The sequence below is a fragment of the Gymnoscopelus braueri genome, assembly GCF_963280865.1.
Source record: "Gymnoscopelus braueri genome assembly, chromosome: 19".
Taxonomy (NCBI): domain Eukaryota; kingdom Metazoa; phylum Chordata; class Actinopteri; order Myctophiformes; family Myctophidae; genus Gymnoscopelus; species Gymnoscopelus braueri.
This window is the reverse complement of record NC_137621.1, coordinates 6,456,083-6,483,231: the sequence shown is the minus strand read 5'-3', so window position 1 is coordinate 6,483,231 and position 27,149 is coordinate 6,456,083. Positions and strand designations below refer to the sequence as shown.

The 27,149-nt window shown below is 40.0% G+C and overlaps 1 protein-coding gene across 1 annotated transcript; it reads right to left on the bottom strand.

Annotated features, from left to right (window-relative positions):
* Positions 1-13,979: 13,979 nt before the first annotated feature.
* On the bottom strand, positions 13,980-26,917 carry lamtor3 (late endosomal/lysosomal adaptor, MAPK and MTOR activator 3). Its single transcript, XM_080414109.1, has 7 exons — positions 26,828-26,917; positions 26,568-26,601; positions 20,578-20,612; positions 19,313-19,371; positions 18,029-18,162; positions 16,437-16,500; positions 13,980-14,565 (listed from the first exon to the last, which is right to left on the bottom strand). Exons 2-7 carry the CDS (start codon positions 26,574-26,576, stop codon positions 14,492-14,494), a joined length of 375 nt encoding a protein of 124 aa, XP_080270235.1. The 5' UTR covers positions 26,577-26,601; positions 26,828-26,917; the 3' UTR covers positions 13,980-14,491.
* Positions 26,918-27,149: the final 232 nt, after the last annotated feature.

Genomic DNA, 27,149 nt, shown 5'->3' with positions numbered 1-27,149 from the left:
TAACCAAATGGACCCCTAATGGTCCATTTGTACACTCTCAGAGATATGGGGGTCATTGAAATTAAAATGTCTTAGAAGTAAGGAGTTGGATGATGGATGCAAACCAAAAGACAAAGCCAAAATGTGAGAGGGGAGAATGAGAGACTCCAAAAGTAATGAAGAATGCTGTCACTATGCGAGTCAGGAGGGAGTGCAGGACAGAAAGACCAAGGCAGACTAGTTCAGATACAAGGAGTTTTCTTGTTTTTATTATGACAAAAACCAGGGAACACAAGGAGCACGAGAAGGACTAGGAGGGCACTTGCAAGTTTCACTTGTAAAAGCACAAGAAGAAAGCCTACATACACCGAATCAAGGAGACTAGATCACACACTAAGATACTCACAGACAACTACAACAAACAGACTGGCAGTGAAGGGCAAACAGAAACACATTGGAGACACAGGTGATTATCTATGGACAATCAACACACGATTGGCTAGGGCTAAACAAGACACAGGTGAACAACATTTGCAAATGACACGGTGAGACAAGACAGGTAGCAGCAAACAGGAAACACTCAGACATCACTACAAAACAAAAGGTACACAAGTGTAAATTAAAACTAGAACTAAGAAGATATATCAGATAGATAATTATTACATTCTCAATTCCATCTTCCATGCTAGCATGGCATCTGAGTCAGGAGTACAAACCATGGCTCAAATGATGAATCAAGGGTTTACAAACAGAAAGTTTAAGGACCAAACTCCAGAAGGAAAAAAATCACTCTCCGTCTAAATTCCCAAAGGTGGGTGAAGTATTACATTCTCAGTTAATCATTACATTCTCAATTGCATGTTGCATGCTAGCATGGCACATGAGTCAGGAGTACAAACCATGGCTCAAATGATAAATCAGGGGTTCATAATCTGAATATTCTGGGTTCACAACTCCCGAAGAACATTTTGCACTTTCCAGCTAAATTGTGAAAAGTGAGTTAACTATTACATTCCCGTTGAAAATATCCTATGTCAGTGTGGCTCAATAGATGAATCAGGGGTTTGTAATCCAAAGGTTCTGGATTCAAAGCTTGCCAAGAGCATTTTTCACTTTCCATCTAAATTGTGAAAGGTGTGTTAACTATTACATTCCCAATTGCTTCTTCCATGCTAGCATGGCTCAAATGATAACTCAGGGGTTTCAAATATGAGGGTTCTGGGTTCAAAGCTCCCAAAGAGCATTTTTCACTTTTCATCTAAATTGTGAAAGGTGTTTTAAGTATCACATTCCCCGTTGCTTCCTCCGTGCTAGCGTGGCTCAAATGATAAATCAGTGGGTTTGAAAGCCCAAGGATCTGGGTTCAAGGCTCCCAAAGAGCATTTTTCACTTTCCATCTAAATTGTAAAAGGTGATTTAACTATTACATTCCAGATTTCATCCTCTGTGCCAGTGTGGCTCAATAGAAGAATCAGGGGTTTATAATCCAAAAGTTCTGGGTTCAAAACTCCCAAAGAGCATTTTTCACTTTCCATCTAAATTGTAAAAGGTGAGTTAAGTATTACATTCCCAATTGCATCTTCTATGCCAGCGTGGCTCAATAGATGAATCAGCGGTTTATAAACCAAAGGTTCAGGGTTCAAAGCTCCACTAATACAAAAGACCACTCCAACAACTAATACAAAATATCTCAAACAATCAATACAAAACTTCAAAGTGCCTCAATAAAAAAAACATAAAACAGTGGTCAAAAAAATAACAAATCAGTCAGCTATAATACTAATAATGTCAATGACATAACACAAATACTTTGCTTAGTATTTAAATGTATTAAGCTCCTCCCACTGGAGGTGGGCTTTAGCCATGCTCCTCCCCCTCCTACCGGAGCTAAAAGAGGGCGTGAGGAGGGAGGCGGGCTGATTCCACGCTCCTCGCCTTAAAAAGAGCAAAGATAGAGATTTACCAGGACCAAGATTCAAACCCCCAACCTTCCACCTGCGAGGCCTCTCCTTTTCTCTTGCGCCACCAGTCTTTTCACACTATTTAGAAACTCGGGGTAATATTTGAAGTTTAAGGGAGAGGTGGCAGGTCAAAAGTTGAAAGTCTACAGCAAACACCTCTCCCCCTGACAGAATGACTGAATCTACTAGATTCACTGATGATCAGGGTTCATTATGACACAACTTTTTTGAGTTTTAGGTTATTGTTAAAAACCATCTGTTGAAAAAAAAAACATGCAACAGATGGTTGGAGAGCAAACAGAGGGATGTTTAATGTTATCAAAACACATATTCGTTATTGTCATATCTTAAAGTCATTTATCAATTTCAGAAGACCAAAACTGGCAGTTTTAATCAAGAGTGTGAACCTGGCTCAGAGTTCAAACAAAATAAGAGCAATACACTTAAACACAGAATTGATTATGAATATAAAGACAAAGGCTAATTAACTAATTGTTTATGAGTGAGTTAGTCTGCAGAATCTGTAGTGGATGTGTGTAAAGCAGTGGTTTTCAAAGTGGGGTCCAGGGGACCCTCATGGTTTCTTGAGGGGGTTCTGAATGTCCCCTTACATTTCTGTAACTCCCGAGAGTGTACACAATGTAACCAAATGGACCCCTAATGGTCCATTTGTACACTCTCAGAGATATGGGGGTCATTGAAATTAAAATGTCTTAGAAGTAAGGAGTTGGATGATGGATGCAAACCAAAAGACAAAGCCAAAATGTGAGAGGGGAGAATGAGAGACTCCAAAAGTAATGAAGAATGCTGTCACTATGCGAGTCAGGAGGGAGTGCAGGACAGAAAGACCAAGGCAGACTAGTTCAGATACAAGGAGTTTTCTTGTTTTTATTATGACAAAAACCAGGGAACACAAGGAGCACGAGAAGGACTAGGAGGGCACTTGCAAGTTTCACTTGTAAAAGCACAAGAAGAAAGCCTACATACACCGAATCAAGGAGACTAGATCACACACTAAGATACTCACAGACAACTACAACAAACAGACTGGCAGTGAAGGGCAAACAGAAACACATTGGAGACACAGGTGATTATCTATGGACAATCAACACACGATTGGCTAGGGCTAAACAAGACACAGGTGAACAACATTTGCAAATGACACGGTGAGACAAGACAGGTAGCAGCAAACAGGAAACACTCAGACATCACTACAAAACAAAAGGTACACAAGTGTAAATTAAAACTAGAACTAAGAAGATATATCAGATAGATAATTATTACATTCTCAATTCCATCTTCCATGCTAGCATGGCATCTGAGTCAGGAGTACAAACCATGGCTCAAATGATGAATCAAGGGTTTACAAACAGAAAGTTTAAGGACCAAACTCCAGAAGGAAAAAAATCACTCTCCGTCTAAATTCCCAAAGGTGGGTGAAGTATTACATTCTCAGTTAATCATTACATTCTCAATTGCATGTTGCATGCTAGCATGGCACATGAGTCAGGAGTACAAACCATGGCTCAAATGATAAATCAGGGGTTCATAATCTGAATATTCTGGGTTCACAACTCCCGAAGAACATTTTGCACTTTCCAGCTAAATTGTGAAAAGTGAGTTAACTATTACATTCCCGTTGAAAATATCCTATGTCAGTGTGGCTCAATAGATGAATCAGGGGTTTGTAATCCAAAGGTTCTGGATTCAAAGCTTGCCAAGAGCATTTTTCACTTTCCATCTAAATTGTGAAAGGTGTGTTAACTATTACATTCCCAATTGCTTCTTCCATGCTAGCATGGCTCAAATGATAACTCAGGGGTTTCAAATATGAGGGTTCTGGGTTCAAAGCTCCCAAAGAGCATTTTTCACTTTTCATCTAAATTGTGAAAGGTGTTTTAAGTATCACATTCCCCGTTGCTTCCTCCGTGCTAGCGTGGCTCAAATGATAAATCAGTGGGTTTGAAAGCCCAAGGATCTGGGTTCAAGGCTCCCAAAGAGCATTTTTCACTTTCCATCTAAATTGTAAAAGGTGATTTAACTATTACATTCCAGATTTCATCCTCTGTGCCAGTGTGGCTCAATAGAAGAATCAGGGGTTTATAATCCAAAAGTTCTGGGTTCAAAACTCCCAAAGAGCATTTTTCACTTTCCATCTAAATTGTAAAAGGTGAGTTAAGTATTACATTCCCAATTGCATCTTCTATGCCAGCGTGGCTCAATAGATGAATCAGCGGTTTATAAACCAAAGGTTCAGGGTTCAAAGCTCCACTAATACAAAAGACCACTCCAACAACTAATACAAAATATCTCAAACAATCAATACAAAACTTCAAAGTGCCTCAATAAAAAAAACATAAAACAGTGGTCAAAAAAATAACAAATCAGTCAGCTATAATACTAATAATGTCAATGACATAACACAAATACTTTGCTTAGTATTTAAATGTATTAAGCTCCTCCCACTGGAGGTGGGCTTTAGCCATGCTCCTCCCCCTCCTACCGGAGCTAAAAGAGGGCGTGAGGAGGGAGGCGGGCTGATTCCACGCTCCTCGCCTTAAAAAGAGCAAAGATAGAGATTTACCAGGACCAAGATTCAAACCCCCAACCTTCCACCTGCGAGGCCTCTCCTTTTCTCTTGCGCCACCAGTCTTTTCACACTATTTAGAAACTCGGGGTAATATTTGAAGTTTAAGGGAGAGGTGGCAGGTCAAAAGTTGAAAGTCTACAGCAAACACCTCTCCCCCTGACAGAATGACTGAATCTACTAGATTCACTGATGATCAGGGTTCATTATGACACAACTTTTTTGAGTTTTAGGTTATTGTTAAAAACCATCTGTTGAAAAAAAAAACATGCAACAGATGGTTGGAGAGCAAACAGAGGGATGTTTAATGTTATCAAAACACATATTCGTTATTGTCATATCTTAAAGTCATTTATCAATTTCAGAAGACCAAAACTGGCAGTTTTAATCAAGAGTGTGAACCTGGCTCAGAGTTCAAACAAAATAAGAGCAATACACTTAAACACAGAATTGATTATGAATATAAAGACAAAGGCTAATTAACTAATTGTTTATGAGTGAGTTAGTCTGCAGAATCTGTAGTGGATGTGTGTAAAGCAGTGGTTTTCAAAGTGGGGTCCAGGGGACCCTCATGGTTTCTTGAGGGGGTTCTGAATGTCCCCTTACATTTCTGTAACTCCCGAGAGTGTACACAATGTAACCAAATGGACCCCTAATGGTCCATTTGTACACTCTCAGAGATATGGGGGTCATTGAAATTAAAATGTCTTAGAAGTAAGGAGTTGGATGATGGATGCAAACCAAAAGACAAAGCCAAAATGTGAGAGGGGAGAATGAGAGACTCCAAAAGTAATGAAGAATGCTGTCACTATGCGAGTCAGGAGGGAGTGCAGGACAGAAAGACCAAGGCAGACTAGTTCAGATACAAGGAGTTTTCTTGTTTTTATTATGACAAAAACCAGGGAACACAAGGAGCACGAGAAGGACTAGGAGGGCACTTGCAAGTTTCACTTGTAAAAGCACAAGAAGAAAGCCTACATACACCGAATCAAGGAGACTAGATCACACACTAAGATACTCACAGACAACTACAACAAACAGACTGGCAGTGAAGGGCAAACAGAAACACATTGGAGACACAGGTGATTATCTATGGACAATCAACACACGATTGGCTAGGGCTAAACAAGACACAGGTGAACAACATTTGCAAATGACACGGTGAGACAAGACAGGTAGCAGCAAACAGGAAACACTCAGACATCACTACAAAACAAAAGGTACACAAGTGTAAATTAAAACTAGAACTAAGAAGATATATCAGATAGATAATTATTACATTCTCAATTCCATCTTCCATGCTAGCATGGCATCTGAGTCAGGAGTACAAACCATGGCTCAAATGATGAATCAAGGGTTTACAAACAGAAAGTTTAAGGACCAAACTCCAGAAGGAAAAAAATCACTCTCCGTCTAAATTCCCAAAGGTGGGTGAAGTATTACATTCTCAGTTAATCATTACATTCTCAATTGCATGTTGCATGCTAGCATGGCACATGAGTCAGGAGTACAAACCATGGCTCAAATGATAAATCAGGGGTTCATAATCTGAATATTCTGGGTTCACAACTCCCGAAGAACATTTTGCACTTTCCAGCTAAATTGTGAAAAGTGAGTTAACTATTACATTCCCGTTGAAAATATCCTATGTCAGTGTGGCTCAATAGATGAATCAGGGGTTTGTAATCCAAAGGTTCTGGATTCAAAGCTTGCCAAGAGCATTTTTCACTTTCCATCTAAATTGTGAAAGGTGTGTTAACTATTACATTCCCAATTGCTTCTTCCATGCTAGCATGGCTCAAATGATAACTCAGGGGTTTCAAATATGAGGGTTCTGGGTTCAAAGCTCCCAAAGAGCATTTTTCACTTTTCATCTAAATTGTGAAAGGTGTTTTAAGTATCACATTCCCCGTTGCTTCCTCCGTGCTAGCGTGGCTCAAATGATAAATCAGTGGGTTTGAAAGCCCAAGGATCTGGGTTCAAGGCTCCCAAAGAGCATTTTTCACTTTCCATCTAAATTGTAAAAGGTGATTTAACTATTACATTCCAGATTTCATCCTCTGTGCCAGTGTGGCTCAATAGAAGAATCAGGGGTTTATAATCCAAAAGTTCTGGGTTCAAAACTCCCAAAGAGCATTTTTCACTTTCCATCTAAATTGTAAAAGGTGAGTTAAGTATTACATTCCCAATTGCATCTTCTATGCCAGCGTGGCTCAATAGATGAATCAGCGGTTTATAAACCAAAGGTTCAGGGTTCAAAGCTCCACTAATACAAAAGACCACTCCAACAACTAATACAAAATATCTCAAACAATCAATACAAAACTTCAAAGTGCCTCAATAAAAAAAACATAAAACAGTGGTCAAAAAAATAACAAATCAGTCAGCTATAATACTAATAATGTCAATGACATAACACAAATACTTTGCTTAGTATTTAAATGTATTAAGCTCCTCCCACTGGAGGTGGGCTTTAGCCATGCTCCTCCCCCTCCTACCGGAGCTAAAAGAGGGCGTGAGGAGGGAGGCGGGCTGATTCCACGCTCCTCGCCTTAAAAAGAGCAAAGATAGAGATTTACCAGGACCAAGATTCAAACCCCCAACCTTCCACCTGCGAGGCCTCTCCTTTTCTCTTGCGCCACCAGTCTTTTCACACTATTTAGAAACTCGGGGTAATATTTGAAGTTTAAGGGAGAGGTGGCAGGTCAAAAGTTGAAAGTCTACAGCAAACACCTCTCCCCCTGACAGAATGACTGAATCTACTAGATTCACTGATGATCAGGGTTCATTATGACACAACTTTTTTGAGTTTTAGGTTATTGTTAAAAACCATCTGTTGAAAAAAAAAACATGCAACAGATGGTTGGAGAGCAAACAGAGGGATGTTTAATGTTATCAAAACACATATTCGTTATTGTCATATCTTAAAGTCATTTATCAATTTCAGAAGACCAAAACTGGCAGTTTTAATCAAGAGTGTGAACCTGGCTCAGAGTTCAAACAAAATAAGAGCAATACACTTAAACACAGAATTGATTATGAATATAAAGACAAAGGCTAATTAACTAATTGTTTATGAGTGAGTTAGTCTGCAGAATCTGTAGTGGATGTGTGTAAAGCAGTGGTTTTCAAAGTGGGGTCCAGGGGACCCTCATGGTTTCTTGAGGGGGTTCTGAATGTCCCCTTACATTTCTGTAACTCCCGAGAGTGTACACAATGTAACCAAATGGACCCCTAATGGTCCATTTGTACACTCTCAGAGATATGGGGGTCATTGAAATTAAAATGTCTTAGAAGTAAGGAGTTGGATGATGGATGCAAACCAAAAGACAAAGCCAAAATGTGAAGAGGGGAGAATGAGAGACTCCAAAAGTAATGAAGAATGCTGTCACTATGCGAGTCAGGAGGGAGTGCAGGACAGAAAGACCAAGGCAGACTAGTTCAGATACAAGGAGTTTTCTTGTTTTTATTATGACAAAAACCAGGGAACACAAGGAGCACGAGAAGGACTAGGAGGGCACTTGCAAGTTTCACTTGTAAAAGCACAAGAAGAAAGCCTACATACACCGAATCAAGGAGACTAGATCACACACTAAGATACTCACAGACAACTACAACAAACAGACTGGCAGTGAAGGGCAAACAGAAACACATTGGAGACACAGGTGATTATCTATGGACAATCAACACACGATTGGCTAGGGCTAAACAAGACACAGGTGAACAACATTTGCAAATGACACGGTGAGACAAGACAGGTAGCAGCAAACAGGAAACACTCAGACATCACTACAAAACAAAAGGTACACAAGTGTAAATTAAAACTAGAACTAAGAAGATATATCAGATAGATAATTATTACATTCTCAATTCCATCTTCCATGCTAGCATGGCATCTGAGTCAGGAGTACAAACCATGGCTCAAATGATGAATCAAGGGTTTACAAACAGAAAGTTTAAGGACCAAACTCCAGAAGGAAAAAAATCACTCTCCGTCTAAATTCCCAAAGGTGGGTGAAGTATTACATTCTCAGTTAATCATTACATTCTCAATTGCATGTTGCATGCTAGCATGGCACATGAGTCAGGAGTACAAACCATGGCTCAAATGATAAATCAGGGGTTCATAATCTGAATATTCTGGGTTCACAACTCCCGAAGAACATTTTGCACTTTCCAGCTAAATTGTGAAAAGTGAGTTAACTATTACATTCCCGTTGAAAATATCCTATGTCAGTGTGGCTCAATAGATGAATCAGGGGTTTGTAATCCAAAGGTTCTGGATTCAAAGCTTGCCAAGAGCATTTTTCACTTTCCATCTAAATTGTGAAAGGTGTGTTAACTATTACATTCCCAATTGCTTCTTCCATGCTAGCATGGCTCAAATGATAACTCAGGGGTTTCAAATATGAGGGTTCTGGGTTCAAAGCTCCCAAAGAGCATTTTTCACTTTTCATCTAAATTGTGAAAGGTGTTTTAAGTATCACATTCCCCGTTGCTTCCTCCGTGCTAGCGTGGCTCAAATGATAAATCAGTGGGTTTGAAAGCCCAAGGATCTGGGTTCAAGGCTCCCAAAGAGCATTTTTCACTTTCCATCTAAATTGTAAAAGGTGATTTAACTATTACATTCCAGATTTCATCCTCTGTGCCAGCGTGGCTCAATAGAAGAATCAGGGGTTTATAATCCAAAGGTTCTGGGTTCAAAACTCCCAAAGAGCATTTTTCACTTTCCATCTAAATTGTAAAAGGTGAGTTAAGTATTACATTCCCAATTGCATCTTCTATGCCAGCGTGGCTCAATAGATGAATCAGCGGTTTATAAACCAAAGGTTCAGGGTTCAAAGCTCCACTAATACAAAAGACCACTCCAACAACTAATACAAAATATCTCAAACAATCAATACAAAACTTCAAAGTGCCTCAATAAAAAAAACATAAAACAGTGGTCAAAAAAATAACAAATCAGTCAGCTATAATACTAATAATGTCAATGACATAACACACATACTTTGCTTAGTATTTAAATGTATTAAGCTCCTCCCACTGGAGGTGGGCTTTAGCCATGCTCCTCCCCCTCCTACCGGAGCTAAAAGAGGGCGTGAGGAGGGAGGCGGGCTGATTCCACGCTCCTCGCCTTAAAAAGAGCAAAGATAGAGATTTACCAGGACCAAGATTCAAACCCCCAACCTTCCACCTGCGAGGCCTCTCCTTTTCTCTTGCGCCACCAGTCTTTTCACACTATTTAGAAACTCGAGGTAATATTTGAAGTTTAAGGGAGAGGTGGCAGGTCAAAAGTTGAAAGTCTACAGCAAACACCTCTCCCCCTGACAGAATGACTGAATCTACTAGATTCACTGATGATCAGGGTTCATTATGACACAACTTTTTTGAGTTTTAGGTTATTGTTAAAAACCATCTGTTGAAAAAAAAACATGCAACAGATGGTTGGAGAGCAAACAGAGGGATGTTTAATGTTATCAAAACACATATTCGTTATTGTCATATCTTAAAGTCATTTATCAATTTCAGAAGACCAAAACTGGCAGTTTTAATCAAGAGTGTGAACCTGGCTCAGAGTTCAAACAAAATAAGAGCAATACACTTAAACACAGAATTGATTATGAATATAAAGACAAAGGCTAATTAACTAATTGTTTATGAGTGAGTTAGTCTGCAGAATCTGTAGTGGATGTGTGTAAAGCAGTGGTTTTCAAAGTGGGGTCCAGGGGACCCTCATGGTTTCTTGAGGGGGTTCTGAATGTCCCCTTACATTTCTGTAACTCCCGAGAGTGTACACAATGTAACCAAATGGACCCCTAATGGTCCATTTGTACACTCTCAGAGATATGGGGGTCATTGAAATTAAAATGTCTTAGAAGTAAGGAGTTGGATGATGGATGCAAACCAAAAGACAAAGCCAAAATGTGAGAGGGGAGAATGAGAGACTCCAAAAGTAATGAAGAATGCTGTCACTATGCGAGTCAGGAGGGAGTGCAGGACAGAAAGACCAAGGCAGACTAGTTCAGATACAAGGAGTTTTCTTGTTTTTATTATGACAAAAACCAGGGAACACAAGGAGCACGAGAAGGACTAGGAGGGCACTTGCAAGTTTCACTTGTAAAAGCACAAGAAGAAAAGCCTACATACACCGAATCAAGGAGACTAGATCAAACACTAAGATACTCACAGACAACTACAACAAACAGACTGGCAGTGAAGGGCAAACAGAAACACATTGGAGACACAGGTGCTTATCTATGGACAATCAACACACGATTGGCTAGGGCTAAACAAGACACAGGTGAACAACATTTGCAAATGACACGGTGAGACAAGACAGGTAGCAGCAAACAGGAAACACTCAGACACACTACAAAACAAAAGGTACACAAGTGTAAATTAAAACTAGAACTAAGAAGATATATTTCTAAAATATGTAAAGAAACACAACTGTATTGTAAAACACCAAGTATAACTAAGAAACAAGGAACACGACAAGAAAAAACAACAGTTATTGTTAAAAAAACATCTGTTGGAGACACTACACTGTCTCTCTATATTATATGATCCCATAGTTTACTGAGATACTACACTGTCTCTCTGTATTTTATGATCCTATAGTTTACTGAGATACTACACTGTCTCTCTGTATTCTATGATCCTATAGTTTACTGAAACACTTCACTATCTCTCTGTATTCTATGATCCTATAGTTTACTGAGACACTACACTGTCTCTCTGTATTCTATGATCCTATAGTTTACTGAGATACTACACTGTCTCTCTGTATTCTATGATCCTATAGTTTACTGAAACACTACACTGTCTCTCTGTATTCTATGATCCTATACTTTACTGAGACACTACACTGTCTCTCTATATTCTATGATCATATAGTGTACTGAGATACTACACTGTCTCTCTGTATTCTATGATCCTATGGTTTACTGAAACACTACACTGTCTCTCTATATTCTATGATCCTATAGTTTACTGAGACACTACACTGTCTCTCTGTATTCTATGATCCTATATTTTACTGAGACACTACACTGTCTCTCTATATTCTATGATCCTATAGTTTACTGAGATACTACACTGTCTCTCTGTATTCTATGATCCTATAGTTTACTGAGACACTACACTGTCTCTCTGTATTCTATGATCCTATAGTTTACTGAGACACTACACTGTCTCTCTGTATTCTATGATCCTATAGTTTACTGAGACACTACACTGTCCCTCTGTATTCTATGATCCTATAGTTTACTGACACACTACACTGTCCCTCTGTATTCTATGATCCTATAGTTTACTGATATACTACACTGTATCTCTACATTATATGATCCTATAGTTTACTGAGATACTACACTGTCTCTCTACATTATATGATTATATAGTTTACTGAGACACTACACTGTCTCTCTTTATTCTCTGTATTCTATCTGTATTCTATCTGACGATCTCCAAGCTCACAACACATCGACGCGTTGTGAGCTTGTAGATCTGCTATTTTCAAATACCGGAGCCGACAGACGGATCTGCAAACAGCATAGGAATGAACCATTGTCATTTGTTTCCTTTCAGTTCCTGGGAGCTCTGAGCGGAAGGAGGAAACTGGAAGTGGATCTGCAGACTCTTCAACAGGAACACAAGGAACTACAGAATGGGCTGATAGGATTTACTTTACTTTATTTATGTTTAGGTGGTTAATGTATGATCCTATAGTTTACTGAGACACTACACTGTCTCTCTGTATTCTATGATCCTATAGTTTACTGAGACACTATACTGTCTCTGTATTCTATGATCCTATAGTTTACTGAGACACTACACTGTCTCTCTGTATTCTATGATCCTATAGTTTACTGAGACACTACACTGCCTCTTTATATTCTATGATCCTATAGTTTACTGAGACACTACACTGTCTCTCTGTATTCTATGATCCTATAGTTTACTGAGACACTACACTGTCTCTATGTATTCTATGATCCTATAGTTTACTGAGACACTACACTGTCTCTATGTATTCTATGATCCTATAGTTTACTGAGACACTACACTGTCTCTGTATTCTATGATCCTATAGTTTACTGAGACACTACACTGTCTCTCTGTATTCTATGATCCTATAGTTTACTGAGACACTACACTGTCTCTCTGTATTCTATATCCTATAGTTTACTGAGACACTACACTGTCTCTGTATTCTATGATCTTATAGTTTACTGAGACACTACACTGTCTCTATGATCCTATAGTTTACTGAGACACTACGCTGTCTCTCTGTATTCTATGATCCTATAGTTTACTGAGATACTACACTGTCTCTATGATCCTATAGTTTACTGAGACACTACACTGTCTCTATGATCCTATAGTTTACTGAGATACTACACTGTCTCTCTGTATTATATGATCCTATATATTGTACGCGGCCAAATACATATAATTTTGGGTGCCCTTGACATGAAACAGTTTGAGAACCACTGATTATAGCAACATACGATTTTTCAAAAAGCTGTTTGTAGAATCCCCCAAGAAGCAAAGATTTGAGTTACAAATGTTCGCTTTGAAATATATATATTCAAAGATTTGCAAAAATAGCAGATCTGCAAGCTCATAGCGTGGCACTCGCCGCGCTATGAGCTTGTAGATCTGCTATTTTTGAATAGCCAAAGTATAAGATAATGGTTAAAATGGGTTAAATAAAAACCCTCCCTCCACATGGACTCTGCCTTGTCGTGGCGTGGAGGCTTGCGTGCCTCTGTGACCCTTGATCCCTGGAGGTCAGGGGTCACAGAGGTCAGACCAAAGAGTCCAAATCCAGGACACTTGCAGTGTTCTGGGACCCATCTGGTACCGATCTATCTACTGCCCCCTGGTGGATGATGTGTGCTGCTGGCCCCGACCGCCATGTTAGTAGCAAAACACACGCACGCACCCACGCACACACATTTTATATTGTATGTATTGATTGTGTTCTAAGTGATGATAACGATAATAGTAATAATAATGAATTATACTGAATGACTTTTCTCTTTCACTGCTGTAGGGTGTGACTGACTCTGCTGCCCCCCGCTGTCCTGACTGACTTCCTGAACAACATGGACGTGTGCGTCACCAATATAAGTCCCTCATCAAAGACACTCTTTACATGCAGAGGTGGAAAAAGTACTCAAATGTTTCACTTTAGTAAAAGTACCAACACTGCAATGTAGAAATACTCTGTTAAAAGTAAAAGTCAGAAATTCAGTATATACTCGAGTAAAAGTACAAAACTATCGGTATCAAAATGTACTTAAAGTACCAAAGTAGAAAGTTCTCATTATGCAGAAATTTCCCATTTCACAAGTTTTCAAATGTATAAAAAAATCTTTTGAAAATAGCAGATCTATCAGATCGGCTCTTTTCAAATGGCTAATATTGTGTCTGTGTGTTTGTGTTATTTAATAATTGAAATTCCTTGTGAGCCAAGAACTTTATTTTCATAAATAATACACAAATGAATCATACAAATGAATTTGTTAAAGAAGAAAAGAATAAAATAAAGCACACAAAAACAATATTTGAAAATTCGACAGATTCAATTCAGCATCTCCAACATAGACACATGTAGGCTAGTGTGTGTGTGTGTGTGTGTGTGTGCGCGCACACACACACACACACACACACACACACACACACACACACACACACACACACACGTGTGTGTGATGCGTCTACCTATACAATTTATTAACCACTTTCATCCTGGTGGCACAATTTGGGTCATGTCGTTGTAGGAGAAAATGTTCAAAAAGCCACTCTGAAGACTCACGTGTCGTACGTAAAGCATGGTTAACACGTGTGTGTGTGTGAGTGAGTTGAAGTCAAACAAGCTGATATGCAGGCTTTGGGAACATGGAGCACATGTTGCAGAGCTCCAGGCAGGTAGGGGGCAGTAGCTTCATGGAGTTCAGGCCACCTCCACCACCTGTCTCAACTCCTCTATTAGCGGCACCAGCTCCTTCTCCAGGCTGATGATCAGACCTACAACAAACACACACACACACACACAACACAGCTTTATGATGATCAGACCTACAACAAACACACACACACAACACCGCTTTATGATGATCAGACCTACAACAAACACACACACACAACACCGCTTTATGATGATCAGACCTACAACAAACACACACACACACACACACACACACACACACACACACAACACAGCTTTATGATGATCAGACCTACAACAAACACACACACACACACACACAACACAGCTTTATGATGATCAGACCTACAACAAACACACACAACACAACACCGCTTTATGATGAGTAGACCTACAACAAGCACACACAACACAACACCGCTTTATGATGATCAGACCTACAACAAACACACACACACAACACAACACCGCTTTATGATGATCAGACCTACAACAAACACACACACAACACCGCTTTATGATGATCAGACCTACAACAAACACACACACAACACCGCTTTATGATGATCAGACCTACAACAAACACACACACAACACCGCTTTATGATGATCAGACCTACAACAAACACACACAACACAACACCGCTTTATGATGATCAGACCTACAACAAACACACACACACAACACAACACCACTTTATGATGATCAGACCTACAACAAACACACACACAACACAACACCACTTTATGATGAGCAGACCTACAACAAGCACACACAACACAACACCGCTTTATGATGATCAGACCTACAACAAACACACACAACACAACACCGCTTTATGATGAGCAGACCTACAACAAGCACACACAACACAACACCGCTTTATGATGAGCAGACCTACAACAAGCACACACAACACAACACCGCTTTATGATGATCAGACCTACAACAAACACACAACACAACACAACACCGCTTTATGATGATCAGACCTACAACAAACACACAACACAACACAACACCGCTTTATGATGATCAGACCTACAACAAACACACACACAACACCGCTTTATGAAGGCAGACCGCTGTACTCAATTTGAAAAACACAGGATAGTACACACACACACACACACACGTTTGTATTACTATACTTGTGAGGACATCAACACTTTTGGACAGCCATGTTATGAATGCCATAAAAAAAATCCAAAAGCCGAAAAACAGCAGATCTACAAGCCCACAACGCGTCGCAGCGCGACGCGTTGTGGGCTTATAGATCAGCTATTTATCGGCGCATGACACTGGCACGCAACTAAGTATAAATCATGTTTAACTCTAATTCCAATCCCTAAACCTAACCTCTAAATGTCTAATCCTGACCTGAATATTTTTCTAACTGTAAACGTATCTTTAAAAAAAAAAAAAATGTTTTAACTATAAAACAACCATTTGTCTTGTGAGGACCAGGAAAACGGTCCTCACGATGTAGATTTATTCAAATTCTACTATACTTAGTCCTCGCAAGTACAGTAATACAAACACGCACACACAGTTCTCTGCTCTACTGGCGATGAATTTGAAGTTGAACATTGTTTGAGCCTGCTGCACTGTGTGGATAGTGATGACTGAGTCTGCTGCACTGTGTGGATAGTGATGACTGAGCCTGCTGCACTGTGTGGATAGTGATGTCTGAGCCTGCTGCACTGTGTGGATAGTGATGTCTGAGCCTGCTGCACTGTGTGGATAGTGATGACTGAGCCTGCTGCACTGTGTGGATAGTGATGTCTGAGCCTGCTGCACTGTGTGGATAGTGATGACTGAGCCTGCTGCACTGTGTGGATAGTGATGAGCCTGCTGCACTGTGTGGATAGTGATACTGTGTGGATAGTGATGTCTGAGCCTGCTGCACTGTGTGGATAGTGATGACGTAAAAAGTGCATCCATTCTTACCTGTGTTGGCATTGCAGCTGGCAATGAAACTGATGACCAGCGGTAACCTGTTGAACTGCACGATCTGTTGGACACACAGAGAACACACACACACACACACACACACACACACACAGAATGACAGGGACATTAACACGTATGGTCTTAAAGGGAAGGTTCCAAGTAATTTCATCACTAAATGAAAATGCACTGATCCTTTTTCTTTAGTTTAGTTTGCTAGATAAATTTACAATACAAAATACAATACAAATCATCACCAATACCAGGAGCAATAGGTATATACAGCAAACGGCGTGTGCAGGGGGGGGGAGGGTTACTCTAGTGGCAGCTAGAAGACTTATCTAGGTCCTGTTGTGACTTGGGATGCTCTTTTAGGGTGGTTTTGAATGAGAACAGGGATAGGGAAGTTTGATGGCTGCTGGTAGGGCGTTCCACATTTTGGTACAATGCATTCAGTCATTGTGCCTGTGTGTCTCCCTCACTCTAGTAGTCAGGGGATATTAGCAGAAAGATTTCCAATCTTGGAATAAATTCCTTACAAAAAAAAATCTTCACCAATGTGTTTGTAAAGGTGTCTAGTAACACATCTCACAAAGACTGAAATTCAGTTTCCCTAGGAGAATTTTTGACAGCTGCTGAAAGTTGGGGTACCCACCATTTCCCTGCATTTCCATGCAGGGCAAAAAAATATATAAATTTATTCTGTTTTACTTAAGTAGCATGTGAGGGGTCAAACTAGGGTGTTTTTATGATTCTGAATCCATTGAAAGCATTTGTTTTGCACCAAAACCACTCCTTGGGCTAAAAACGGCCATAGCCATCCTTGTCCAGGTATACTTTTTGTGTTAAAAGCCCATTGAGATTGGGCTGTTTTTAGCCCAAGGAGTGGTTTTGGTGCAAAACAAATGCTTGCAATGGATTCAGAATCATAAAAACACCCTAGTTTGACCCCTCACATGCTACTTAAAACAGAATTAAAATTAGATTTTTTTTGCCCTGCATGGAAATGCAGGGAAATGGTGGGTACCCCAACTTTCAGCAGCTGTCAAAAATTCTCCTAGGGAAACTGAATTTCAGTCTTTGTGAGATGTGTTACTAGACACCTTTACAAACACATTGGTGAAGATTTTTTTTGGTAAGGATTGGAAATCTTTCTGCTAATATCCCCTGACTATAGTGAAGTAGTTTGACAGATACATGGGCACTGATCCCCCCCGAGTATCTTAAAGACGTGAGTCAGACGTGAAAAGTGAAAAAGCGAGTGAAAAACAGCCATAGTTTGGAAGAGACACGACGAGCCAACTTCCAGGAGGTACAAAGATGGTGTAACAACAGCTCATCTGGTATGTGTTGTGGTAACAGATGTTGCTGTAACAGCTCACCTGGTATGTGTTGTGGTAACAGATGTTGGTGTAACAGCTCACCTGGTATGTGTTGTGGTAACAGATGTTGGTGTAACAGCTCACCTGGTATGTGTTGTGGTAACAGATGTTGGTGTAACAGCTCACCTGGTATGTGTTGTATTAACAGATGTTGGTGTAACAGCTCACCTGGTATGTGTTGTGGTAACAGATGTTGGTGTAACAGCTCACCTGGTATGTGTTGTAGTAGCAGATGATGCTCTTGTTCTTGGACAGGCCCAGCTTGCTGCCCTGGTCCGTGGCCAGGGCGAACGTGGACAGGAAGCCAGGGCGCAGGGCGTACTCCGGTGCGTTGTCATTGGCGACTACAGGACAGCACGGCGGTCATAAGATATAATATGGAGTTACTAACAGGCAGTAGCATCGTAAAAGCTCCTCCTTATGTGTCTGAATATAAAAAAAGACTAAAAAAGTAAACTTGGATGGGTGTTTCGCCACATTGTTGCTGCAAATTGAGGTAGGCTTCTCTGCTTCAACTTCACTTCATCTCCTAGCCTGTGATCTTAGCTTGGTCCTAAAAGAATATCCTATGAAAGTGATATGTTTTACAATTCTTTGTTGTCTAAACAAGTTTTGGTCAGTGAGAAAGTGAGACAGGTGCATGGCAGCAGAAACACAGTCATCTCGGTTTGTTCGTTGACAGCGTGCAGTCACGTTACTATAGTAAAAATAGCAGATCTGCAGATACTTTTCAAAAATAGCAGATGCTATTTTTGAAAAGCTGAATTTATAAAACAGGGCTTAAGTTGTTAACGCTGCAATCGCACACATGTCTTTAGAGGATGTCATCTTAATCCATCTGCATGGTAGAGTATGGTAATACAATATAACTCTAAAACTTCCTGCTCTTCTATTGAGACTTAGATTTAGATGCTGTGGTCAGGAAGGACACCTACTGGTTGACAAGAGGTACTGCATGACAGTCAAGGCATCAGCAGCAGTGTTGACTTTGTCGACTAAAAAACTATGACGAAAAATGTTCATCGACTACCTTTTTTTTTACTGACAAAAACTAAACTAAGACTAAATACATTGACAATTTCGTCAAACAAATAACTAGACTAAAATGTTAGTGAGGGATCTAGTGGAGAAGAGATCCAGTAGAACTAAAAGACAAAGTCATTTTATGTTTGGTTGCTCTCTGGTGTTGCACTCTGAAAATTGCAGATCTACAAGCTCACAATGCATCACTCTGCGGCGTGTTGTGAGCTTGTAGATCAGCTATTTTCAGCATGCAACCAAGTGTAAAAATCAGCCATTACAACGCCCATCAAGGCGCCGCCAAGATACATTTTTGTTGACAAATCCTATGATATTTCGTCGACTAAAACTAGACTAAAACTTAAACTTTTCAGATGACTAAAATATGACTAAAACTAAATGACATTTTATTCAAAAGACTGATTAAACTAAATCAAAATTGTCTGTCAAAATGAAGATCAGGAGTGATGTTACCTTTGATGACAGGAACACCGTCTCTGTCTGTCACAACTATAGCATGAAGACCTTCAACACTGAGGACAAACACACACACACACACACACACACACACACACATTCATGTTAGCTTATGGGTCTATTTGTGTACATTCTAAAGGCCTTTGCAGACAGGGTGCGATTAGTCAATCAGTTTTTACCGCATGCGAAAAGACGCACGAGATTGGAAAAAAAAACGCATCGCCGCACGGTCAATTCGGAGCCGGTGTGCATGAGGTCATTGAGAACCATGTGTTCATTTAAAAAATGATAGTCCGTTTTTTCCGTGCGAAAAATCGCACCCTGTCTGCAAAGGCCTTAATAGTGTGACTTTCACATTGGTTGCAGCGTATTATATCTGTCAGCCAGAAACCTCTCCATATTTCATCTTATGTTTTTTCATGAATTCATTACTAATATTGTACACTTCTTCGTATGACCCAGACGCGCTAAAGTAGCTGAAATAACCGCTCACAAAGCGTCGCGATCGTGATATTGTAGACAAGCTAGTTATCGCATTTCTTTTACTTGGAAGATTTTGAAAACATTTTAAATGTTTTTGAAAAGTTTCACCTTAAGCTGCTGTGACCAAAATAGGTTTCCCAGGTTGAAAGTGGTTACAGTTTGTCTGTGAGTTTTATACATATTGGACCGCAATCTTGTTAAAAGTATTAACTCTCTCAGTGCCAAGCCACGAGATATCCCGAGTTTTTTCTGAATGCCCTCAGTGCCAGAACGAGAAATCCAGAGTTTTTACTTAATGTTGTTGTTTTATAGACGGTCACGGTCTGATCTTGAATCCGAAGGGAGCAGTAAAACTGTAGCACAAACGGATACGGAAATAATGGATATAACGTCATTCCATTCCCGTCGACTCCATGTTTGTAGTTTTTTTCCTTTTCCCTATAACTAAAATAATGTTAAAATAATGTTTTTCAACAAGGCAGCAGTCAGTGACTCTCTCTGGCTGTACACACAGTGAATCGATCGATCAATATGGATGATGGATCTAAACTTTTTATGACCACTTGAAAACCACTATAAACACGAAAATCGCTTGGCACTAGGTGAGTACATTATGAAAATAATCTGGCAGTCAAAGAGTTAACGAGATCTCGTGAGTAAATAACTACATTGGATCCATTGAAACACAGCTTATTCTTTTAATTTATATTTCCTGAAAAGGAATGGTTTTGGACATACAAGGTTTCCCTGAAAACAACAATATCATAATGGACACTAACCTGGGCAGCTGCTTGTACAGGTATCTTTTCAAGTCCTGTAAGAAACCAGTGTTTAGACTTTTGTTTAATCCATTAAGACATTTTTTGATTTCTTTAGCTATTAAAAAAAATAGCAGATATACAAGCTCATAGCGTGGCACCGAGTGCTGCGCTACAAGCTTGTAGATCTGCTATTTTTGGATTTTTTTTTTAATATTTGTGCAAATCTATGAATATATATTCTACAAATGTCTTCTAAATCCTAACCGTTTTTTGAAAAAAAATCTATGTTGCTATAATATCAGTGGTTTCCAAACCTTTTCATGTCAAGGACCACCAAAATGATATGTATTTGGCCGCGGACCCCCATCTCAAAATGTGTTGTTCCAGGGACCCCCCAGAAGCAAAGATTTGAGTAAAAAAAATCTCTATACAAATATATATATCCAAAGATTCGCACAAAATGTCCCGATTTTTCTAAATAGCAGTTGTAGATCTGCTATTTTTGAATTTTGAAAGTGCTTACACAGGTGCGTTCCCGGTTTGAATGGGTTAATAAATCACTATAAAATACGACAGAACAAATGACAGTACATCTCCTTGTTGTTCCCCACAAGTCACTACTGTTGTTGAATTATTTTGATTATATTTCTTTGGTGCTATATTAGTCATGATGCTTCTACATGTGATAAACCAGTGGGTTTCAAACTTTTTTCCATGTCAAGGACCCCCAAAATTAATGTATTTGGCCGTGGACCCCCCGGCCCCATCTGAGACTTATTTAGTTTCCAGGGACTCCCACACCATCTCAAGGAACCAGAACCAGAACTAACCAGATACAGATATAAAGGTTCCTGAGGTTCCGATTCTACAAAATGTCTTCTAAATCCTAACAGTTTTTTTTAAACAACTTATGTTGCTATTTCAGTGGTTCTCAAACTTTTTTCATGTCAAGGACCCCAAAATTGATATGTATTTGGCCGCGGACCCCCATCTCAAAATATGTTGTTCCAGGGACCCCCAGAAGCAAAGATGTGAGTTACAAATGTTCGCTTCAAAAACATTTATATTCAATTTTTCAAAATATTCAATTTTTCAAAAATAGCAGATCTACAAGCTCGTAGCGCGGCACTCGGTGCCGCGCTATGAGCTTGTATATCTGCTATTTTTGAATAGCCAAAGTGTAAAAGAATGCTTTTTAGCTCAAATCTGAAAATGACAGAGATGCGTTCCAGGTCTTAATGGGTTGATATGATTCAATAATCACCATACCGTGTGATAAGCATCCCAAATGTTATTCTGTCTACCACAACAACACTGTGTTTTAATCAAAGAGTCATTTGTTAAAGGTAGGGTAAGTGATTTTTTTGTATTAAAACAAAAAGTTTTATATTTTGATAGTAATCATTGCTATACACGAATCCACGGAGCGCTGCCCTGCGCGCATTGCTGCGGTGTCAACGCTCTGCGGACGAGACACCGCAGCAATGGCCGCCTACAGGCAGCTACAGGCAGCGCGTCTGTGGATTCGTCTATAGGGCATCCACCTGTTTCCGCGGGAATTTACTGGAGCAAAAATCCTGTGTGGGAAACATCCTGCGGGGGGACGGGAAGTAGGAAATAGCGGCTCAGTGTGTTTACATTTGCCAGCAGAACGTAGCTGTACGAACGGGCCTTTTGCATGTAGTTGAAGCGCAAGGGGGCAGGGGGCGGGGGGCGGGGGGGGAGAGAGTCAGCGCACTGAAGTCAAGGCACAGACTACTGTGTTGTTGACGGACAACGGATGCACGCTTATGAGAAACAACACAAATAAAACCTGGCAAAACAGTTGCGTGCATTAGCGCAAGATGAGGATAAATGAAACATTCAGTCTAAATGTCCAGCAACTACTACCAATACTTTTGTATTTGAAACCTTACATTTCTCTAAATATTATAAACTCTTAGGACAGCCTAATACAAATATAATTTATGAAAAGGCTACTATAGGCTACAGTGAAGTCGGACTGAATGACTGAAACGTTTTTTCTTTTTTAACTCTCTTGGTGATTATCTGGCACAGTAGTTGTGGATTAGCAAACTGGACATTAATGTTTCCTTTTCGCGTGCGAATTACTGGACATTTAGACTGAATGTTTCCTTTACCCTCATCTTGCACTAATGCACGCAACTGTTTTGCCATGTTTTATTTGTGTTGTTTCTCATAATAAGCGTGCATCCGTTGTCTGTCAACAACACAGTAGTCTGTAGTGTGCCTTGACTTCAGTGCGCTGACTCTCTCCCCATGCACCGACCCCCCGCCCCCTTGCGCTTCAACTACATGCAAAAGGCCCGTTAGCCAGCTGCGAACGAGCTACGTTCTGCTGGCAAATGTGAGCGGGTACAGTGCTTTAGGCAGCAAGGGGGCATTTTTCATTTTTCATTTTATTACAGATTGTTGAAGTACAGAATATAAGCTTTCATATGATGTATCATTCATTGAAATTGGAACACATTTGAAGAAGATGTGATCATTTGAATCTTGTCATCTTTAATAGTCTAAACTGAGATAATCCCTTGTAAAGAATTTCCACTTTCTAGCACCTCTCAGCTCCAGGTAATGGGCGTGAACAATGGGTAATTTATTCAACCTAGCCACTCCTCTAACCACTCCCCCATTTTCGGATTTTTACTGTGGAAAGCAACTAAGTACATTTACTCAAGTACTGTACTTAAGTACATTTTTTTAGGTATTTTATACATAGGCTATTTGAAAATAGCCGCTCTACAAGCTCACAATGCGCATTGCAACGTGTTGTGAGCTTGTAGATCAGCTATTTTCAAACATTTGAGTACTTTTACTTTAGGTACTTTAAGTATATTTTGATGCCAATACTTTTGTACTTTTACTTTGCTTGAACGTAACATTTTGAGCACAGGCCTTTTACTTTCTATATTGTGGTGTTGCTACCACCAAGTGCTTCTTCCACCACTAAATTTGACCCACTGGTAGTCGACTATAGTCGAGGTTTACCTACTAATGATAAAGACACGCACAAGCTAGGTCCTGGATTAACTCCAACCTGGTGTTTGCACTCTCCATTTACAACCCGTACATCTACAGAAACGTTCAGATTTCAAATATAAAGTCCTTACCTCATGACAACGGATGTTACCATTCACTTCGGGTGGGTCTAAGTACCCGTATCTTCCATATTGTTCAACAAAAAGCATTTTAATCCGATCGGCGGCCATTTTCTCATAGAGTTATAACGTATCAGGAGTGCAATACCCCCCCCAACCGATACGGCCGCGTAGTTGAAAAAAAAAACGGAGATGGCCATCAATCGGATCAAAATGCTTTTTATTTAACAATACAGAAGATAAGGGTACTTATGAGGGCCCGTACATAATTATAACACCCGTGGTCATGAGATAAGAACTTTATATTTGAAATCTGAACGTTTATGTACGAGTTGTAAATGGAGAAATGCAAACACCAGGTGTACGTTCTGCCATGACGCTTGGCGACGAGCTAACAATGCTAAAGCTCCTAGCCTCGTTACTCCACTGTTGTTTTGGCCACATCTTCAGTGAAATACTTCCATACGAACGTCGAGCGGCCTGTTGTTTAGCTGGGGCTGACCTCACCTAGCTGCTGTGTTCGCTACAATCTTATATTGTTTATACAACTAGATTCTGTCCCGAAAAAGACTAACGCAATTGGCCGCTTCCTAGCCCTGGTCCAGAGCGTTAGTGAGATTATTTTTATTTACTCCACTGCGCCCTCTACAGATCTGGACAATTTGAACTTACCATTAACCAAATCTGTAGAGGGCACTGTGGAGTAAATAAAAATAATTTCCGTCTTGCGGACATTTTCTGCCCAAAAAGTGTATTTTACAGAGTAGCTGGGGTGCTGAGAGGCTTCCCACCTCCGAGAATAGACTTTCAACAACACAAAACAGCCTTTGTTTCAGTGAGTAGCGAAATGGTTTTGTTTATTTTCACTACTCTTGAGTCTTCCAGGGCGTTAGAGGGAACTCACTAACGCTCTGGACCAGGGTCCACCGTGGTGAAGTTAGTTTCAGCCTCAGGTTGAATATTCACCCGGTGGATATTACTCCAGTAAAGTAAAATACCTCAAAATTGTACTTAAGTACAGTACTTGAGTAAATGTACTTAGTAACTTTACACCACCACAGAGAGGAGCGAAACTGATGGGCGGGGATTAGGCTTGTAACCGGAGTACAATGCCTAGCTATGACCAATCGAAACCTCTCGGGTTAGCAACTCTCTACCAAACTCTCCGCCCACAGGACCCACAAGAAACAAGCACACAGACTAGCAGAATAGGAGCCTACTTTACTATACAAATTTAACCATTTAATGACGTTAAAACGGATATCTGTTGGGATTGAAAGCTTGCTCGACATTCGAACTGTGTTATTATGGAAAAAAACGAAAATCAGCCAAAAAAAAAAAAAAGTTATTTTGCTTAGTTTCTACCGTTTCTCATCTCGCGAGTTGATGCCCGAAACACCAGGCCTGCTCACAAATGTAAACACACTGAGCCGCTATTTCCTACTTCCAGTCCCCCCCACAGGATGTTTCCCACACAGGATTTTTGCTCCAGTAAATTCCCGCGGAAACAGGTGGATAGGGCATAGCAGTGGCGGCCATTTTCTGGTTCCACTCCAAAATAGTCAATGCATTTTTCCCATTGACATTTCCAAATATATTTATATCAATTATTTTAAGCCTAGAATCAAGCCATCCAGGGTCCTGGTGAATCATGACCTCGTTTGATTCTGTGAAAAAACTTTTTTGAAAACGTAAAAACAAAGGGTATTTATTGAATATAGTATATCATAATTAAATATAAAATAAAATCACAGAAAAAAATGTTTTATGGTCATGATTCACCAGGACCCTGGATGGCTTGATTCTAGGCTTAAATGAATTGATATAAATGTTTTTGGAAATGTCAATGGGAAAAATGCATTTACTATTTCGACGTGGAACCAGAAAATGGCCGCCACTGCTATGCCCTATAAGAGTGTTTTTTTTCCAGTAACAGGGGTCTCTCCTTCTCTCCAGCCCTTTAATAAACAGAAAATAAATTTTCAGGTAGGTGACACAATCTCAGCCAATCAGGAGAGAGTACCCATTTATCAGTTCCAATTTGTTCTGCTCATTTCTTTGCGTCATCACTTCCAATTTCACTTGATTAATCTGTATCCTGACTGAGTTCTCTATCCTGATTGGATAACATGGGTATCCTGACCTGAAAATGCATTTTCTGTTTAATAAAGAGCTGGAGAGACATGGGAGACTCATGTTTCTGAACAAACACTCTATAGCATTGGTTCTCAAAGTGGGGTCCGGGGACCCCCAGGGGTACTTGAGGGGGTTCCAGGGGGTCCCCAGCTAAATGATGGACAGGAACCAAATGGACCCTTATGGGTCTGTAACTCTGAGAGTGTACAAATGGAACCAAATGGACCCTAGGTTCCAGTACACTCTCAGAGTTAAATTAACATTGATTTTACGATATGAATTGGGGGTCCCAGAGATATAAATGCCATTAAATGGGGGTCCGTAGCCTAATGCATGTCAAACTGGGGGGGTCCTTGAAATTAAAATGGTTGAGAATCACTGCTAGAGCCGTAAAAATCTTCTCTTATGGGGGTCCCTGGCATATCTTTTCAAATGGGGGTCCGTGGGCTAATAAGTGTCAATTTGGGGGTCCTTGACATGAAAAAGTTTGAGAACCACTGCTCTATAGCAATGAGTACTATCAGAATACAGAGCTATTTAACCTTATTTTAACCAAAGAAAATGACTTACCCTACCTTTAAATATCAAAAAGTCTCTGTGAGTGAGAGGGCACCATTCCCAATCATATTCATATTCAGTTAATATGTAGTTCAGGCTAATATCTTCAAGACAAAAAAATAGAATAACCCAAAAAAAAGCACACATTCATGTTAATGTAATACATTCTTACTGTCATAAGACAGACATACTTACATCAGCCATGCTGGACAACGTTTACTGTCCACACCTGAGAACAAGAGACATGGATTGAATCACATCTATAAATATATGATTCACATGTTTTAACTACTTGTAGGAGGCTAACTTATTAGCTCCTCTCCAACACACATCCATGTTCACAGCATGCTAAAGGTGTTTTAAATGACTGTTGAAACAATGACAGGACTACAGATGTAGTTCTATAAGGTACATATACACAATAAGACTAATAATAAACAGAAATAATTCAATACCTCGTCAGAAAGCTTAATGGCTGATGTTTCTGCTTCTTCTTCTTTACAAACACTACAAGCCACCAGTCACATGACGGTGTTTATTTCCCCCTGTGGTTACACGGACATTGGTGCCCCATCGATTCACGTGACTCCAGGGGACGCTGTTGTTGGAACTTTTCATGCTGTGGGAAAGACGGGAGGCGCAAGGTTAGCCGGGAATAGTCACATAATTAAACGGGTAACCGTTTTCGTCGTAACGCACATGACAACAAGTTCGCTGTGATCAACACTGCGCATCATTAGTGCAGTGTAACGACTATAATGTACTGTTTTGACCTGT

Bases quoted from the DNA above. Each gene is read 5' to 3' on its own strand.
- lamtor3 (XM_080414109.1), bottom strand. The intron at 16,501-18,028 runs GTGAGCTGTTAC...TGTGTCCAACAG, and splicing joins GCTACTACAACACATACCAG to ATCGTGCAGTTCAACAGGTT. The intron at 14,566-16,436 runs GTAAGAATGGAT...TGTTTGTTGTAG, and splicing joins CAGCTGCAATGCCAACACAG to GTCTGATCATCAGCCTGGAG.